The sequence below is a fragment of the Protopterus annectens genome, chromosome 13.part0 (genome assembly GCF_019279795.1).
Source record: "Protopterus annectens isolate FY-2018-M chromosome 13.part0, PAN1.0, whole genome shotgun sequence".
In the NCBI taxonomy this organism is placed as follows: domain Eukaryota; kingdom Metazoa; phylum Chordata; order Ceratodontiformes; family Protopteridae; genus Protopterus; species Protopterus annectens.
The window spans coordinates 570,986,425-571,007,833 of record NC_056747.1 but is presented as its reverse complement, the minus strand read 5'-3'; the positions used below and the strand labels follow the sequence as shown (position 1 = coordinate 571,007,833).

Sequence of the window (21,409 nt, the reverse complement as noted above, 5' to 3'; positions counted from 1 at the left end):
GCTCTAGCTGAGAATCGAACCGGACTAAGGGTAATTTGAGCATTACCTGCTGACACTGGACTCCTTTACTGTTTCCTTGTTCAAGCTTTACTTTCTGTAATGGGTAGGGGAAGGACAAGAGAGCTGTAACATCACAGCATGGGTGGACTTTTAAGTTTGGGGAGGCAGCTGGGTAGAAAACTACCTGTATTCAGTGGCCTTGATGACATCAATGAATTGGAGACTGCAGCAAGCTTAGGATAAGTTTTTTGAAAGTGAAACCACCACAGTACAGTAAAGTACTGTTCTAGTGGAGAGAACCAGTCAATTTAAAAGTATTTTAAATGCTGCATTGTTGCTTATTCATAGCAGAGACAATAAATAGGGAGAAAGAGGACAGAGAAGTTGAGCATATAATAACAGAATCCCGTTGCCCTTACAAGTTGCTATGGGCTGCCACGTTCACTAGGGGTTACCTTTTCCATAACTGAAAATTTAAAAACATGGTCTGGCCATTCCATCAAGTGTTTGACTAGGGCATTGTTTGTTTTTCTTTTCTTAATGTCATAGATATTAAGCAATGCTCTTTAAAACTTGCTTTCAGGTTTATGTAGAAAATGGGGCAGTGTTGACAGAGTGCAGTGTATACTATCCCTCCTTTCAGACAGTTAAATGCTCCTTTCATGAAAAACGTGAAGGTCCTTATAACAAACTGTTCACCCATCAAAATGTAGGAGCAGATGGATCATCCACATTTAGACATGCAATGAATTGCTACGCATGTGTGGGTTTCCTGCTCCACAATGTTTTTAAAATTACAACCCTTTCTGTACATTATGTGGGATGCATCCCCCACTTTCTCAATGTGTCTGGCTTCGTTTAGAATAGTCCAGTTCTTCAGGATAATGCTCTTAATAGTCACACGGTCACATTACAAATTGTGATAAGAGGATCTAGTAAAGAATGTATTTTGTACAGACAGATCATGCTGCCAAACGCTAGGAATCTAAACATGAATCTGCACTCAGTGCAAGCATTCCTAACACTAGAAAAAGCTGACATCTGTGGAGTCAGATACCTGGTTCAAAGCTGCAGACAGCACCCCGGCCTTACCTGGTTACTCATCCTTTCATACATTCAGGACCCCAAACTGTGGGCAGCAAATCCAAAGGAGGTAGAGTTTCAATACACATTAAAGACATAATGTTTGACCAGCCTGGAGGTGTGTATGATGCAAAGAAGACAATCCAAATGCAGTTAACCATTGACAGGACCCCTATTCAAACAATAGCTAGCGGCCCCCAAATCTGACTCAAGATGCCCAATCTGCCTACTTGGGCCTGTTGGAATCTATCAAGATTCAACCCTTTACCCTGATGCTGGGTGACTAACTTCCCAAACAGACTGGAAGAACTACTTATGCCAGAGCATAAATGCAGAGATTGCTTGATTTTTTTCAATGCAAATGCCTTGGAACAGTTAGTCGATACCCCCCACAAGGGGCAATATCTTGGAACTTGGTATTAACAAACATGAGTAACCACTGCAGCATCCCTATAGTATCCTCCTCCTCCTCCTTGGTAAGATCCGACCACAAAGTGGTCGCCAAGTCGTCATCTCCCCCAACCCCCATCTAGCTAGGATCACACAGAAAAACTTCTCTAAAGCTGATTACAGCCTCCTGAGGAATGGTATAAACAGCACAGCCCCCTCCCCCTCTGTAGGAACTGGCACCAATATCCAAAAACTACACCATTGCACTATACAAGCGTTTATATAGATGCATGGCATCAGGCATTATGTGACAGGACTAAATCATCCTCTGCAAGGAAGAATAAACCTGTTTGATGGACATCTGCATTAAATAAATAAACAAAACTAAACTATAACAAAAGAAAAAAACTGCTGTCCAAGACCAAGAAGGAGCAGGTGCCCAACTGGAAGCAATGTCTCTTTAGCCTGAACAAGCAAAATTAGAGGACTAGTGAAATCCCCCAAAGCAAACAGAGTCCAAATTGGCCACATCTACTAGAGATCATAAGGCCTTCTTCACATGTCTGCAAGCGCAAAGGAAGCACCCAGATCTGTTCAGAACTGCTGGTCAAGAACACCACATATACAAATGCCATAGATATAGCAAGAGTGCTGGCTGACAGATTCAGTGAAAACTTTTACCCCTCTGCCCCCTAGTCAGTAAATCAAGACATCCCCAGTACCTGCCTTCTTCCCCTTATATCTATGGAACAGGTCATCACTGCTCTCTCAAAGGTGAAAAATACCTCCTCCATGGGACCCAGTAACATCCCAGGCTGCATCCTACGTGAACTCTGGCAGGAACTTGCAGCACCACTAGGCACCCTATTCAACCAAAGCCTGAGTACATGCTTCATCCCAGCTAAGTGGGGGATAACCAGTCATCCCTTTACACAAAGGTGGAGTGTCCGCCAATACGGGAAATTATAGACCCATCAGCCTAACTAGCCTGCTCTGCAAGGCCATGGAATAGACTCCCTCTCCACATCAAGCAGAGTGCCCCTTTTTAAGGGCAACCTGGATGGGAAACAGAAAATATACCCCTGGGATTTCACCCATGTCCCTGCTGGACAGGGGCATTGGGTGCGGATTTGTCTAAACATGGGCTAAAAACTCTTGGCTATGCTTATAAGAGCCTCCGGGCCAACAGCCTAGTAACCTCCTATTATGTACGGGTGCAGAGATGTTAACTTCACTAGAAGGGGTAATATTGTTAGTCATAAAATCACTTGCTGGTACATACATTTCAGGTCTTCGTTTCACTGTGACCTAAAATTAGATTAAAAAAGCCCCTCTCTCCCTTATCACTTAGTACATTGCTTGATTTAACATACCATGGGGGCAACCTCTAGCCAGAAACATTACCTTTTACTGTCTCACAATCTAAAAAGTTATCAAACCTTGACACCATCTGTGCTGCCCTTATAAACTAATGCTTGACTACAGGATATTTTTGGTGGTGGGGAGAGGGATGTGACCTTGAAATATGCAAGTAGACATTCGAAAAGGTAGGTTTTTCGATAAATCACACACAAAAACCTAAGTATCAATGTTCACAACGCTGGCAAGCTACTACACATGCACCATGAAGCAATCTCGTCACCTACAAAATACATCTAAAAACAACATACCGTTTTTGTATTTTACAAGAATTATCTTCACCCTTCAAGCAAAAAAGTAAACCACTCACTCATTTCTTACAAATGGGGGGGGGATTACTGTCCTATATAAACAGGGAAGCACACATCTATAAATTAGTGCTTGCTCCTACTTAAAAAGGTTAGCTTGGGTTTAGGTGGTACATACCTGTAAAAAGATCCAGGCTTGGCATTAAAAGCAATGAAGGAAAAGTGTGAAATTTCACTCAGGAAAGTTGACAGCATTGGATTTAACAGCATAAGACCCACCTGAATCCATGCCTGAAAACAGGATTACCAGTCATGAACACCAAGGATATTGCTGTACATTTGTTGTGTACCCTAATTGAGAAACTTTGGTATGTAAAGACTGAATTTACTCATACCCCAAACTTGTGCTCCATCTACAGAATTCTGTGATTACATCAAAATAGGTCAGGTAAGATACCACAGTTCCAAGACATTTGGATACTGGAAACAGCATTAGCTTTGTAACGTCAGGCTGTTGGGCCTTATACACTAAATGTGAGCAATAATGAGGTGTGCCAGGCCCAACACATGTATGTGTGTGTGTGGTGGTGGTGGTCATAAGCAATCAAATGCTCAGACATTATGAACGGGACAGTAAATTAGAACAAACATAATGCAGCACAAGTAGCTCCTCATTTATATTTTAACAAAAGGAGGGTAGATTTATAAAGCCAGCCAAATAAGCTTATACAAGAGACTCAGAAAACATACAAAAAGACTATTACATCAACCTGTACTCCAAGCCTGGCACAGTAGCTTATTCAGAGTTTGAGAACCGATGCATGCAAATGCCGACATGTTTGACAACAGTAACTTGTATTCCATTCCAGTGGCTCTGTGTTTGACACCAAAGCTTTCCATTTATGCCAGGTCCTGTTCAACTGTAAAGAAACAGCTTCCAAATTCTACTTGAAAACAAGATATTACTGGCATAACAATGGAATATCTGTTTAAATAAAGCTTCACCCATTATCTGCTTTTTAAACACAAGACGGTTTCCTTATGCAGCTGGGGGTTCATCTTAAACACACTACTGAAAAAGCAGATCTGTTATTACAAATGCTTTGGCTATATGAAAGGAGATAAAATTATAATAAATGAAACTGTACAAAGTAAAATGTGAGACGAACTGAAAATGGACAGCAATGGTAATGGTTACTAGGCATTATGTGCACAGGTAGCGTGTGCAGTATGTAAATACTGCTCAAATTAATCTGTTGTAGGGTTGAAGCAAAAAAAAAAAAAAAAACTGAACAACTGATTTCATATCTAGACACTAGAAAAATCTAAACAGCTGATGATGTGAAACCAGCAGGTAAGGAAGAAGTGCAATAAGATTACTTGGACTGAACCAATTTGGCAAGAAATCTCAAAAGTGTGTGTCACATTGTCCATCTCTAAATACGATCGCCAATTAAATGCATTGAGGCTGAAAAGCACTATTCTGAATACTTCATGGATTTGCAATGAATAACAACCCTCGATTTAAACAGTGGACACAAACAAAATTTAAAATGGAAAATTATTTTTCATTAAGTGGTACTATGTACGGAAGTTGGTTTGCCATAGATTTTCAGAAGTTGGGCAGGATAAAATACTCAAAAGTACACATACTGTCTTGAGAACTGCAGATAGCCACAGCAGTGATGCGTCAAGAAGTTATCGTGCATACAAATCTGCTTCAAAAGGCTGCCTGACTTTGCAGACTACAAGAGAAAATAAGACCGGTTTTATACTGCCCCTCAAGTGACCATTTGTGTTTTCCAAGATACAAGTAGTGAAAACAAAGTTAAGGGTTTACACTCCCAAAAAAAAGGATTCAGGTGCTTAATCATAGAGAAGTTACTTTTGTAATATTTTAATTTTACAGTCAATGTCAGTGTCTCCGCAGGTTGCCTACCTGCATTTGCTACTTACTAAAAACAGGCAGGTTCTACTCCAACACCTAATGCTTGGATTCACTTTTCACTGATATTGCTGCATAGGGGTGCTTCAGTCCAGAGAATGCCCATCAGCAACAGCTATGGATGTTTATGACAGATACACCCACACTGCCAAATATTCTCCACTTTCACCAAAACAGACAATAATAAAACGCCCAGACTCCATGTACTAAACCACTGGTTTAAACTTTGTAGGTGCTTCTCTTACATGCACAGAAGCTTTCCTGCACCAGTGTGTTCTTTAGCATGCCAGATGCTTGCGCATCTTGTGATTTATATACAAGTAGAATATAATACACACAGTTGTGTATATAATACATATACATATTTGTACACATAAATATATGCAATATTTATTTGTATACACATATATTACATTACATATGGGTCTACTTCACTTGGCCGACAACTCATTTCACCGACATTTAAGACAGACTTGTGGGTTTTCTTTCACCAGTGACTTGCTTGTGATAAAAAGAATTACTGTAACTTACAGTGCTGACTGTTAGAATTCAGATAGTCATGTAAAAAGTAGTGTTATAAGGTTTCCAAATGTGGGTTTGTCTCTACAGTTTAATGGAAAGTATCTGAAGTAATTTTGCAAATGTTTTTTGCGTTCCCAGCAGTAGTGGCAGCGTGTAGAGTACTGTAAGGCAAGTTAAAGGTATATGTCCTTTTCCCCACTGTAGTTTGATCCTGGAATTATTATATATTACATATAATTGGGGGTGTGGGGACACAGCCCCCCTTCCTATTTTGGTTGTACATTGTACCGTTCCTGTTAAGAAGGTAAGCAAGTAGTTTTTAAGCTCTGGAAAGGGTTAGTCATCAGCATTCTAAATGTACTTGTCTATTGTTTAAGATTAAAGTATGTTGAAATTCAGCATTGTAAGCTGTCGGTGGAATGAAATTTAGGCCAAATGGGTGTCAGTCAAATGAGTTTTAGGTCAAGTGAAGTAGATCTCTCTAATTTTACACACACACACACACACACACACACACATATATATATAAAAAAAATCATACATACATTACTGTAAACTGTCAAAAAGTTGTCCAAACTCTTATAAATCCTTAACTTTTCGGTAACGAAAGAAAAATCGCTTCATTTTGTGTAGTAGCTTTGAAATCTTTTAATTTGTTTTATTTTTTTTACTGCTTGATTAAAAGATTTCAAAGCTACTACACGAAGTGAAGTCATTTTTCTTTCATGTCCAAAAATAAAAACAAATATATACACACATATGATTGGTCGTCAACAAGCAGGCTCTTGGTAGTCAACAAGCAGGCTCTTGGCAACATACTTTATCACCCCTACTACTAGTGACAATGGGTGTCCCCTAAGACTCAATCTTAGGTCCCTTACTCTTTTCTATATTTACCAATAGCCTGCACACCCAATTCCACAAGCCTCTCTCATCCAATATGCAGATGATTCAACAGTAATATGTGCCACTCCCACAATACACAAACTACATTTCTTTACCAAACAAGCCTTCCTAGCTGTTGAACCCTGGCTTACTAATGTGCAACTAATTTTAAATTCCAAAGAAAAAAAAACTTATTCCAGCCCACTAAAATCAATCTTAAACTTGAATACCTTTAACACGTTACTAAACACTATTATCTCCCCAACTCCACACACCAAACTCTTGGATGTTGAAATTGACTGCTAAGTTTGACATTCATATTTCACAAACAGTTAAAAGTACACAAAAAATTAGGAACTCTATATAGAAACAAACAGTACTTCACCAAAAATACTAAAGCTACCATTGCCGAATCCCACAATCTCAACTCTCCTATATGCAGTCCCCATACTCACAAATCCAAAGAAATCCGAGTTTGCAAAACTTGAATCCTGATATAACAAAATTACCAGATTCACTTCAAACTTAACAGCTAGAGCCCACCATTGTGTTGCTTTCAAACAACTCAACTGACTTGAGCTCCCGCACCATCTTCATTAGTCAACTATGGCCCAAAAAATACTACACAAACCTGAAAAATATCTGCACTACAAACCTTACCTCAGCCCTATACCACTAGTAGAATGTTAAGATCCACCAACACCATATAAAAAAAAAAAAAACAAACAAAAAAAAAAAATCAGCATATTAAAAAAAAGAGGACTCACTCTTCTCAGATTAGATCATGGAATGCTCTACCAGAAAATATTACATATATTATCCACTTTAAATCAACCCAAAAAAAAAAAAAAACAAACACTAATGTTGTACTTATCACTGCTAATGTGTTGTAATGCTGGGATTCTTATACCAAGATATTAATTACAAAGGTTAGTGTTGTAGACTGTACAATCTTATCTTGCAAAAATACTACCCAGAATTACACTTGCCTGCTCTATTAACTGTCCTTACTAGGCTATTGATGCCATAGGCTTACACAACAGGAACTACTGTGCAGTTTACTGCCCGTTTTTGCTGTCTGCAATTTTCTTTACTGCGACTTACAGCTGCCTAATCCACATAAAAAAGTGTCTATACTAGATTATTGATGTCATAGGATTATTGCTCCTCGTTTTTAGTGGTTTTACCTCCACATAAAAGCATGGGTAGTCTGACAGCCTGTTCCAGTCAACTACTCTACGTTTTTTTTAGTGAATGTGACTGCTTAAGCATACAGTGTCTGACTACATGGCCTATTTGTGAGCATCATCTAGTCTGTATTGCGGTTTCCTACCGTGAAAATGCTTTATATTTTACTAGAGCCTGCTTATCCATCTTGGTAGAGGTATGTGCTGCTCTGACTCAAGAATACCTTTAGATGAGTTTGTAACTACTACATTACTAGAGCCTGTATCTTTGCGCTATAAAAAGTCTGTGCTGCTTTTCCCTAATTCCATAAATGATTTTTGTCCTGCATCTATTTAGTTTTAATACAAGTCTGTGCTGCTCTAAACAATTTACAGAGATGTTGTCTACTGTTTGTTCCTAATGTGCTGTAGTTTGAAACTGTGTTGCATTACCTATGGTTAATTCGATTGTATTGATATTTTCTCTCCTTTTCATCCACCTTCTCGAGATAGCTCACTACTACTGATCTACCTATTCCTTTTTTCTCCCTTCCTATATTTTGCTGCTGTAGTTTTGGATTCTAGGTGTACAACTGCTTATTTATTCCTTTTCCTTACAGTGTATCTCTGCTGAATCACTACTACCCAGGTGCCCTCAGTCCTCTGCTTGGAATCCCTGGCTTCCCACCCTTGAATGGACATCGTAAAAGGACTCCTGCTGTGCTTCTATTACATCCTTGCCTCCCCAAGAGTTAATATCAAGTGTATGTACCCTATTGTAAACTAGACATTAAATTAAAGTGCCCTCCTGTACAGCAACCCAGTGAGCAATAGCTAGCAGCCTACCTTGGTTTTTAATCCTCCCTCTCTACCTTCCTGGCTTCTTCCCCATTTCCCGTGTCGGAGATCTACCTTTGTAATTACCCAGGCTGGCCATTAGGTGGCAGAATTCCTGCTTTCTACACCTCAATGCATGCTCACAATCCCTTCACCTAACTCTGCTCTGTCTTAGCCCCAGATTTAGCCACTCTTTTAAACTCTGCCCTGTATAGCCTCTAGCTCTGTAAAACTTCTGCTTCCTTCATCTCCAATACTGAGCAAGTGCCTTTACTGTAGTCTCCTTACCAGAGATCTCCTCTTGTTCACTGATGCACTTCCTCCTCCACCTTGGCTCTACCCACTCCATTCGCCCTCCGCTCCCCTACTCTGCCCCCATTTCCGACCCACTCAAGCCAACTACCAAACAGAATCTCTTCCCAATTTACCCCCCCTCTTCTACACACCCTACCTAATCACCCAATAGAAGTTTTTCCCTCTTTACAACTCCTCCTCTCTTCCTCCTATATAAACCCATTCACATTCTCTCTTCCACCACCACTTAAACTCCCCTCCCCGGTTTCATTTTAAACTCAGTTAAGCTTCTGCTCTGTCACTACTCCTTCCCCTCGAATTATACCCATTAAACTACCTCTGTCCCAATATACTTCTCTTAATACTCCACACCCTCTGGACCCCCTGCTTCCTCCATGTATTCCCAGTTCCCCTATGTTTTGCCAGCTCATATTCCTCCAAATGTACCACCTGTCCTACCTGCATCTCAAACTGACACACTCTCCATTCTGCTCCCCCATTCATTCACTCATTTCTACTACATCTCCTCTTCCCCTTTTCAGTCTCACGCCCTGCACCTATTCTATCCTAAACTTATCACCTCTACAGCCAAAATACTTGCCCCTAAACTAAATGTTAGTTCTACCCAAACTCATGTAAAATAAAACCAAATGGCTAAAAGTTCCTTCCTTCAACAGCCATCCCCATACCAACCCTGGCCCAAGACCCCTTACTAATAACTCCCTCCCTTCTTTCTGCCCCTCCCCCCACAACACCCTGAAATGTTTTACTCTCAACACCCAGTGTCTCAATAAAACTCACCAATTTCAAGCATGGCTAAGTAATAACCAACCAGACATCTTTGCCATCTCTGAAACCTGGCTCAAACCCCACATCTCTGACGGACTCAGAAAACCTGCCTAAAGGATTTCAATCTCTCAGAACTGACAGACTAAAAACGGCGGTGGGACTACCCTAACCTACTGAAATCTTCTTACCTTAATTCCCATTCCTCAATTCAACAATACCAAACAGCTGGTCTACTGAAAATGAACAAGCACAAGAATATCTGCATCATAGCCCTTTATATATCTCCTGGCAACAAAATCTCTACCCTCGAAGATATCCTCTTATGGGCCTCATCCGACTATTATGAAACTTACAATCTAGGAGACGTAAATCGCGACTAGAACAAGTTCAATAGTCCCTCTCCCTCCTTATACATTAACATCTATAACTTGACTCAAGTAATCCTGTCCACCACTCGACCCAACAAAACAAATCCCCCAGGATCAGTTATGGATCCTAGTCACCCATCCAAATAAAATAACTTACTTTGGTACCATTCCCGACACCATTAGCGACCACCTTCCTGCCTTCATTTATCGTTCAACTAGCTCTAGCCCACATCAGCATCAATACAGTCTCACTTGCAAACCTTAGCAACTTCAACCCCTCAACCTTCTCAAATAAATGAACTGGCAAATCCTAAACACCCTTCCTCTTGATAAGGCTATAGGCCACTTCAACTCTCATCTTCCCTGACACTCAACTCCCTAGCCCCACTAGGAAACAGAAGGATAAAAACAAATACTGCTCCATGGCTCTCCAAAGAAACCAAACAAATTATGCTTCAAAAGGGACAAATCCTGGAAAAATTTACCATAAAAACAAACTGCCCAAAACCCTGATAGAATACAAACATCTCCGTAATCTCGCAAAACAATGCATCACCAAGGACAAAAAAATCCTACTACATAAGCTCCAGTCCAACAACAATAACCCCAAACAATTCTGGAAATCCATAAACTCCCTTCTCAACCCCGGCTCCAAGAATAACCCCTGTCCTGACCCAAGTATATCTGACCTTGAATTAGGCTCCAAATTCAATTCATTTTTTTATTGAAACTATTTCTAACCTAACCAAGACTTTCCCTAACAATAATCCACCTGACTACCATTCCTCTTCACCTAACTACCCTATGTTTGAGCTTAAACCAGTCTCTAATCTCATAAAAAGACTCCTATCCAAACTTAAACCTTGCTCCAATGTTCCTGATAATATTACATCTTCCTTCCTAAAATCTGCAGCCAGCGGTATAGCACTCCCAATCAGCATCATAATCAACAGATCTATAAAGGAATTATATGTACCCAAACTATGGCGTTCAGCCTACATTCTTCCTCTCCACAAAAGTGTCAAAAAAACTGACCTCTCAAACTTCCAGCCCATTGCTCTGCTCTCTTCAATCTCCAAATTCTTAGAAAAAAAATGTATCCACCTCCAACTTATGCCCTTCCTAACCCAAAACCAACTCTTATTTACCCAGCATGGCTTCCGCCCAGGCCATAGCACTATAACCGCTCTACTCTCCTTAGAGACTTGTTAACCAAGCCAGAGATTCAGGACATTTAGTTTCCACGGTTCTTCAACCCGTTTCCAATAAACACCTTATCATCTCTCAAACCTATATCTCGCACAAAACACTGTAGCCTGGTTTTATAGCTACCAGTCAGACAGATCTCAGGCAGTCAAATGGAAGAAAACCCCCTCCTACTTTCTTCCTACCCCAACTGGCATCCCTCAAGGGTCCATCCTCGGACCTATGCTTTTTAACATCTTTATTAATAACCTTCACTCTGCGATTCCGGATGCCAAAATTATTCAATATACAGATGATTTTCTGTTAAGTCTGCTCTGCCTCAAACCTCCCTGAACTACTGACTAAAATCCAAACTGTGTTTTTTCTACTACTGAAAACTGGATGCAACAAAACATGTCTCTAAATGCACATAATTCTAAAATTCTACTATTCTCTCCCTCCAAAACTTTCTCCTATGCCAAAATTCATTCAAAGTCCTTAGCCATACCAAGTCTCCCACTGAAGTGGTTCCCTTTGCAAAACTTCTTGGCATTACTATTTATGAACAAGTCCGATATCCACATCCAACAAAATATGGAGAAAACCCACCAAAAGGTAGGTACTAGCTTTGTAAGAATAATCTCTCTCAAACTCTACTAGACATACTTTAACTACTTACTCCTCCTTTCCCTGTTATATGGCGCCCCTCTTCTAACTAACCTGTCCTCTACAATCACCTCTAAATTGGAAAACTGCTATAACATCTCCAAATTTGCCTCCAGATCCAAAGATTCCACCCATCACTGCCATACTCTTCACTCTTTAAACTGGCTAGAACTCCCCAATTACAAACACTACCTACAACTTACCACAGCACACAGACTTGTATTTAACCCAATTAAATGTCCAGCTCTAACAAACGTCCCCCCCTACACCCCCAAGAGACACCTCAGATCTGATCAAAACCTAAATTACTATCCACAAACCTAAACAACCTGCTGGCCAACTTCTCTCTCTCGCTAGACAAGAAATGGAATTCTCTCCTATCCACTCTTAGAGCAATAACTAACCCAGAAAACTTTAAAAACCCAGCTTTCACTTACTTGTACACCAAATGGAAATGCACCTGCTTTCATCCTAATTCTAACAAATGTCCTAAGGAGGTATTGCTCCTAGGTTCCTACTCTCTCCAACACCCCAATAACTTTCTCCCTGAGCTGACTCAAGCTCTCTGCAATTGCCTCAATATACATCTACTTTGTAAATATTGTAAATAACTTATGTCAAATGAATGCATGTAAAGTGTTTCCTTACTTTAATCAATTATGTATGTTACTACACTTCTGTTGTGATGTAATGCAGTACAACCATCCGGATACATCAAAATTATCTTTGTCGATCAAGCCTGATATGGAATGTACATATTTGTAAACTGTACTTCATTCTGTAACTTTACTGTTGATGTTGTATAGGAGCTTTTCTCCCCGGGCCTCCACTGAAAACGGGCACACTTGGACCCAGTGGACTTCCCCGGTCACCAAACTGAAATAAATAAACTCTATGCAAACTACCTGTATGTAATTTCACTGATATAAGTTACCTCTGTTCATCTTTTGTTTTATGTGGACCTTTTCTCTCTGGGCCTCTGCTGAAAATAGACATGTGGTGCCCAGTCAGACTTTCCCAGTAAACAAATATAAAATAAAACTTACACCCCTATAGATTTTATTATATACATCACATACACACACACACACACACACACACACACACACACCTCTCTCCATGTAAAATATAGATATAATGAAGATAGGCTCTAATGGAAGCACCTAAGCACAGTGCAATTTTCTGAAGAAAGCATTTGACATAAGGTAAATAAAACTTGCACCCGGAAGAGGAAAAAAAAAATCAGAATCATAAATGAAGTGCACAACCAGCTTTTGGAAGTTTTAGGCTTAAAAGAATTTAACACTGCATATACTAAAAACAGAAAAGTGTACACATTCAGAAAACGTGTGGGGTAAATAAAAATAAAAGGCAAAAAAAAAAAAAGAAAAAAAAAATCAATATATCTGAAAGACTTTTCAAAGCAAGCGAGTCCATCACAATACAGGGAAGAAATGGTGGGAACAGATAGAACAAGCCAAAGACGGTCCAGAGTCACAGTGGGAAACCTTAAAGCCAGACTACAACAAAACCCTACTACTTGACAAAAACATGAAGTACAGTATGGCATTAGTTCAGGAAAGACCAAAGCAATACCAGCTAGCTCAAGAAACATATTTAAGATATATTTATGCATTTCTAACTGTGTTCGGCACTATGGATAGTTATGTACAGTGACTTTTGGAGTGTGGTACAGCAAAGCAAAACAGGCTAACCGATACCAATGGCATTGGGCAAAACAGCTAAAAAATTAAACAGAATTTTACAGAAAGCAAATCAAATAAACATGCCCAAACAACAAAAGCACTTAAGACTAGCACAGAATACAAAGTTTCATACATATCAGAAGACAGTCCCCTGAAACCACTGTAGAAGTTGCCTAGTCCCAAGAGAACAGTTTAGTTTTAATTACATGAAAACAGATTTTTTTTTCCCTTTTAAAATCTTAATTTGTAACATTTATATTCCAATAGAAACACTGTTGCAAATTTCTTACGGAATATTAACAAATAAAAACATTTTAATAAGTAAAATACACACATACATACTAACTCCAATGCAAAATCTTCAGAGGAGTTAACAGTTTTCCCCTTCTTACACTTCAAATTTCATTTTGTGGGCTGCTGCCAAAAAGGGTGATGTGCAATCAAGTGATAACCATCGGGTCAGGGCATCACTTAAAACACCGTCTATTTACGGTACAAGCAGGACATTATCATTATCGCTAGTTTCACATCTCAACAAAACTACATTGTTGCAGACATCTCATAGGCAAGCACACACTAAAATGAACCACACACTGCAAAAGCATGCAATCTCTATGGAGCTACAGCCCATTGAGCGGTCAAGTTTGTCTCAAAAATTTCTAACAAAGGGCCAGAGAAGGTACTTACTGTGAATGTAGCCTTACCAAAGTGCACAACTGTTTCATACTGTTTAAAGTAAAATATGCTAGAACAGAAAACAGATTCATAATTACATCAGGTGTCAATTTCACACGAAGAATAAATACCAGAGGTAAAACACAAATAGTCAAGAGAAAACCTACTTGCACCTGTGCCCAGGCAGGATGCTACTGCATAACACACATACTACGTCCTGCCTCCCTCTGAACAGAAAGTAATAGAAACAAAATTGTTTTAGTACTATGCACAATTAAAAAAAAACATTCAATGAACAACCATTAAATCAGATACACATTTAGTTTCCCTGCTTAATAAAATTACCAGTACATTTCCAGCCAGTATGACATGCATCAGTAAAATTACCAGTACATTTCCAGCCAGTATGACATGCATCTGCTAAACAGAAACACACACACACCACATGCTACTTTTCAAAACTAGCATTACCCTTGAGCAAAAATGTTCCTAAATGCCGAGGAAGTGCACGTGTGCCTAGAACTGTAAACAATACATAATAAATGCATAAAAATATGCTACTTTTTCACAGCAATCTCTTGACATTCACCAAAGCCTAAACATCCTTAACAAGACACAATCATTTCTCCAAAAATATTAAAATCTCAAACTGCACTAACAATTTTGCACTTGAAAATTCAGAATTAAAAAAAAAAAAACTAGCAGAAGTGATACTATTGGTTTGCTCTGCCTCATGGATCCCCTTCCTAGTCTGCCAACAGTGGACCCAGCCACGTTTGGGGAGAGAGTGAACTACACCACAGCAAGACACTTTACATTGTGCAGTTTTGTAAAATTTGATTTAGTGGACTTGAAGGCATTTTCCTGAACCAGCATAAATTACAACAATCTTCTGCTCAACATGCTGCAACTGCCAACAGCCTAAATGACTTGTAGCTTCTAAATGGACTGGAAAAGCAATGACAAAATTTAGAAAACTTCAAGTTACAGCAAGCTGCAATGGCACACAAAAACTGAACAAACAAAACACTGAAAAAACCAAGCTCAAACCTAGTCCAATATTTAGCATCCATCCACAGATGGAAGGAGTAGTACACCCACAAATATGCAAGGATTATATATCCTTCTGACTTAATTGCTCACTCTGCATATAGCAGTCCATTTACAGCATTACTTCTTTCCAGGACAAACCGCTAAAAGCATCCCTAGCATTAAGACTGCAATTCCTCAAAAAAGTAAACCAAGCCATAGACACAGTGAGAAACAAAGTAGGTTGAGAAAGACCAACAATGTAAGGCTTAGATCAACAGCTAAGCAGTAAAACTTGAGGATGAAAAACACCAGGGAGGTAGAAAGGTACATATATGTATACATTCCCTTCAACAATTAGGCTTTTTTTATTTTTAAATATATGATGAACCCCGTTGAATTAATTCAAAGGATAAAGCGGAGCTTGACTTTACAACACTAGTCTTCACTGGGGTCTTCCTTACAAACTGCATCTTTATGTGCTTATACAAAGTTGCCGGTAACCCCCAGGGTGCAAGATGGACTGCCTTGCAAATATTCCAAACTTTGATAAAAAAAAAAAAAAACAACCAACATGCTCGTCAAGCAGCAAAGTAATACTCCTCACTATGATAACAAATCAAAGCACCTTTGGAAGAAATGGTTCTCATCAACAGCAACCAGTGCATTGCTTTGATAAAGTCAATACTGCACAACAGACTACTAATCAGCATATACATAAAGGAATAAAAAAAAGACATTTCCCAAGTCTTCACCTAGCATTCCAATACAATGTATGCATACTAAGGACACAGTACATCTTTTGCTTTTCCTGAGTTCAAGTAAATTATTGCACCGCACAGTGTGCAAATTACAAGCTCTAATATCATTTTAATCACAAGTCAATGCTTAAAAGAGGGAAAACTACATTATGCATACAGTATACACAATCTGCATAAAAATACAAAGAAAAATCAGGACTGGGATAAGTTAAAGCATACAATAATAACAGAACTAAAAATCTCAAAAATAATACATTCTCACACACAAGCCCCTTCTGCATAGGTATATCTATACACACCCAAGTGAGTGTATGTGCATACACAAACACACCTCTACATACGTGCATATACATATTTATATACCACTTACATACACAACTGACCCAGGTAAAAAGGCAGCAATCCAGAATGACAAAGAAAAGTATTAATAATTTTGCAGAAATACACAGTGATAGTGCAGAACTTTAACACATTGTTTCATTCATTGTTCTTTCAATATTGTGTGACAAATTACATTTGCAATAAATCATTTAGACTGCTACCCCAAGCCACACAAAACAAGAATCCATATCTCTGCAAGATACATTAGTACTTTTTTTAAAGTAAAGACCTGGTAAAAATTAACCTGTTTCATTACTACAAAACACTGAATGTTTTCAAATATTCTTACACCAGAAAAATGTCCTTGAACGTGGGCTACAACACTCAGTCTTTGAAACACATACCTCCCTACATACCAATTTTGAGAGATCTAGAATTCCATCAAGCTATTACAGAAGGGAAATCTGCTAGCTTTCCACACATCTATTTTTGAACCCAGGATACACAAGGAAAAACAAGCACAGCTTATGACATGGGCTACATGTAGATGGGTGAGCTGCCAAAATTAAGACATGCAAAAAGGGCATCACTACAGAAAAAAAAGCAGCAACTCCCTAATTATAATGGGAAAGGAAACTGCTGAGACCAAGGAACAGAAAAACGTTAGCTACAATCACTACTCCACAGTTACACACACTATATATATATATATATATATATATATATATATATATATATATATATATATACACACACACACACACACACACATACATATACACACACACACAAATACAACAGCATGCTAAATTACAACCAAAAATGGGCTTATCCATGGATGTATAAAATACTCTACCCTTATACAATTCATCCTTTAAAAGGAATTCAGACTGCTTTCTAGTTACTTTTAAACAAATTTTGTTAATTACGACTGCACTACACCACAATTTATCTACATCACACACAATGTATGTTTTTATTGTATAGCAAGAGCAGTAACTAACACACACACACATTATATATATATATATAAATATAATCACATTACACGTTCACATTTTTCCAAAAGAAAAACTATCAAAGCCTTCAACATAGAAGTAACTCATCCTACTGGTATCACAGATACATGAGAACTAGTACTCATTTAAACCTGTATAACACAGCTAAATTCATATGGGCTAAACATCACTACTATTTTTTGTTACCAGCACACACACCCACTTCTCCACCCTGGAAGCTTAGTAGTGAAAAAAAAAATCAAGTCTTTAGCTGTTGTATTTTAAAGGACCACATATCATGGACACAATAGAAAGTACATCCCTTACAAATTAAGTTCTCCAATACCTCATCGGAAATTAAAAATAATCAAAGTTTTTTTTAACTAAATACATACATACATACATAAAGCATATTAATTACTCCAGTCCTGCTCACCCCTGTTCCACTCTTCGCCAGAAAAACTTTGCAAAGAAAAGACACAGATAAAACTGCATTGGCGTGTTTAATGCTTCTTTTAGCACAATGTAATAATGATTAGAACAAAATAATATGTGTTCTTCATCTCTAGCAAAGGTGATGGCGATGGACTCTTAATACTGCACAACCAATCTCACCCTACAAAATCCACAACCACCAATAGCCAAAATGCTACTTAATTTAAAAAAATGAAAGGTCAAAAAAGTATATATCTATCCCAAACTACTCTTAAAGAGGCAGGCACCCCACCCATCTTTATCCATATATTCCGGTATTGCCAGCTCATTGAAACATATTCACCCTTCATTACCTGGAAACAAACACAGTAGAACACCTTATCCATTCATTCACATCACACAAGGCCCGATAATTCTCATCCCTTTCCTTCTCCCGTTCTATGTGGAAAGCGTAAAGAGACAACAAGACCCCTAAAATACAAACGATATAACGCGCTATCCTCTCCCAACGCGGAATAGACACTTTCAGAACGGGCGCCGCCATGTTTCCCAAGACTCACTGACACACGCAGCGCCAATCCATTGGCTTCGCCAGAAGCCGCACGGGCATCTGGGAAAGTGGGGTGTGACTGCTTCTCTGGCTACAGACGACAGCCAGCCTACAGTCTTTACTTGATAGGTAGCGTTGCTAGTGTTATCTTTTCTTTTGTCTTAAAGTAGATAAGTGTTATTAACACTGTGTTAATGTTTGCTTTCGTAAGACTTCGCATATGCGTTTTCTTTCTAGATACAAAGCAGAAAATACAAACAAAAATGAGAAAAAAAACAGCTTGTGCTTACTGAGTATACTAAAAAGTTTGACGTTTTCTGTACACGAAGTTACTACGAAGTAAACGGGTAGCGGTGATGAGACAACTTGATCATAATGGTTCAATACGGCGCAGTTAGGTGTACACTTTTTGACGGAGTCATGTTTGACAAAAAAATATATACTTTTCTGCAGAATCAAAACGGGTGTGAGGTCAGTACTGATGCTGTGAAGCCATGGAGATGGTTGAAATCCACGGTCCCATCAAAATAGCCACTTGTTAAATACTTTAAAGGGGGAAGGGCAAGCAAATTCCTTTCAGTCACTATTCACAATGTTTTAGTGCTTACACTGCTTGGGCACCTAGCACTTAAAAATGGACACATCTCTGAACAATGTTGCCACATTTTTAGCTATCCCCTTAAAACGATTAAATATGTTGTTTTTAGATTAGCAATATTGCATCTTTCATTAAAAAGTATTAATTTAGACAATTGTAGACATATGACCTGAAAAAAAAGCCATGTTAGTATGATACTCAGAAAAAATGTACAGTAGAGTACAATGAGTACACCTGGTTACACTCGCTTTAAAGTAGTCAAAAATTAATATACTGCCTTTAAGAAACGTGAAACGTTCCATTAAAATTACACGTGACCAGTTAGCGACCCTCGTTTACAGACGTGCAGTAGTACCAAACGTTCTTGCAAGTTTTGCCAGTCTGAAGGTAAAAAAAAATATCTTTGTCTGCTATTAAAATAGGTTTTGGCTACCTGATGCGAGTACGTGTGTGTGTGTGTGTGTGTGTGTATACACAGGTACGCGCATACGATTCTACCATAGACAGTAAGACAGTGTCCTATCTGGTAGCCAGTTTATCTGCTTTGGACCCATTACCGCTCAACTTCTTAGCGCAAACAAATCTGGACAAAGCTTAAAAATAATAGGGGGGGGGGGGGGGGACAAAAGACCACACATAAGGACACATTTTAAATGTTGTTCTCATAAACTTATAAGGTTAGTGGAATAACAGGGTTGGTGTTAGCATGTATTTCCGAAAGCTATGAAGTCTACTTAAATGTGTAGCATTATTGAGTTACTTCAATCGTCCGCAATTTGCCAGAAAAACACAGATTTTATGAGGAACGGACCAGAAATAAGAGACAAAATTCAGAACGTTCTGCGAAAATATGAACAGTATGTTTGAAATTGCACCCATTGACTGGGGAAAGGGTCTCAATGACTCTCAGAATGGGTTAAAGCTGGTATTGCAGAAAGAAAGAATTTCTGCTTTTGGGGTAAAGAATTACATAAGCGGGTCAGAAAAAAAATCAAGCAGTCATCTTAAAGTAGAGCCTTAGAATTACTAACATACCCCTCAAAGAGGAAACAACTCGACTAAGGACACATCAAATCATTAATATTATAAGTCAACCTTTTTGCTCTGAAATTGGGGATGAAGCCAAACAAAAAGACCATGATTAAAATAAATGTCTATTTATTTATAGATGACTATCTTTCTAGACATAAAACAATTTATCTCCTTTAGGTATCTATGCATATATATTCACATGTATGCATGTGCACACACAAAAAAAATATATAATATGCATGTACATATGTATGCATTAATATGTGTTTGTGAATACAGAGAGAGATATTTATATAGATATGTAATTAAAATCTGGTCTATGATATCATTAGACACCCCCAAAGAGCAACATCTTGTTTTTATGGAATTTTAAAGGCTGCAGCACAGCCTGTGTTTCAAACTCTATTTATCTGAACTTTAAACCCAAGTGAAATGTCATATGAATCCAGAATGCTGTACCTTAAATCCAAATCAATAAAGTACAGTTGCTCTGAGACAATAATATGATAACAGTGCTGTTTTATAATGCATCATTTGCTAGTACTTGTGCATTTCCTGAGAAATACGCTTTGAACCTGTATACTTCATAATGGACTGTCTTCTTTTATTCCTTCATGTATATCTTCCTGTGTGTTTGAGGTTATAATTTTTGTTGCAGCATTAAATAATCAATATAACAGCAAATGTACTGTGATATCTGTCACTGTATGGAAAAGGATCAGAAACAAAACTATAAACCTACTACAAACAATGATTCTGTTTCAGTGCATATTGGTGCAATAATAAATAAAAGGAAACATTTTAAGTCTTAAACTGTATAATAAACATTTTTATGAGACTGTCCAGAATCTGTCAGCAGTTCTTTAAGCTCTGTGTGGTTCATAGGTGTGTACTAGGTTAATGGCCCTGGAGCCTTTACAAGCCTAGCTCACAGAGGTGCCCTGGCGTCATGCCGCCTGACATTAGTTCCCAGTGCCTCTATCAAGTAGAGCCACTGGAGTGATCCCCGGGGTGAACTTTCTATTACCCATCCATTCATCAAGATTTCTCTTGAAGAGGGCAATGAGGTGCTCTGGGTGAGGAACCTGTCCCTCAAACATGTTTATTTTATTTATTTATTTTACATTTGTTAACTGGGAAAGTCCGACTTGGAATGAAGCCAATTTTCAGCGGAGGCCCGAGGAGAAACACTCCAGTTGCATCTCTTTGTAACGTGAGAGGAAAGCGGTGCACCTGGAGGAAACCCACAGGAACACAGGGAGGACATGCAGACCCCACAAAGAAGGCACTCCAGCCAAGAATCGAACCAGAGAACCTCTTGTTGTGAGACAACAGTGCCACATGCTGCACCACTACGCCATCCAGTCAATGTTCTGTTGATTGTGGTAATGAGGTTGAGTTTTCTGGAGCATGTGGTGTGGAAGGATTGAGATTTCTTTAGATGTAGCATTTCTAACAAAGCTGGGTCAGACATGGCTTTGTAAGTCAAGCAGAGATCGCTTCTAAG

General features: G+C 38.7%; 1 protein-coding gene across 1 annotated transcript in view; it reads right to left on the bottom strand.

Annotated features, from left to right (window-relative positions):
• The window catches only part of VKORC1L1 (vitamin K epoxide reductase complex subunit 1 like 1), a 365,924-nt gene extending 347,532 nt beyond the window's left edge, over positions 1-18,392 (bottom strand). The window contains exon 1 of the mRNA XM_044054223.1: positions 18,076-18,392. Coding sequence (XP_043910158.1) covers positions 18,076-18,266 — 191 coding nt within the window. The 5' untranslated portion in view covers positions 18,267-18,392. The remainder of the gene's footprint in view (positions 1-18,075) is intronic.
• Positions 18,393-21,409: the final 3,017 nt, after the last annotated feature.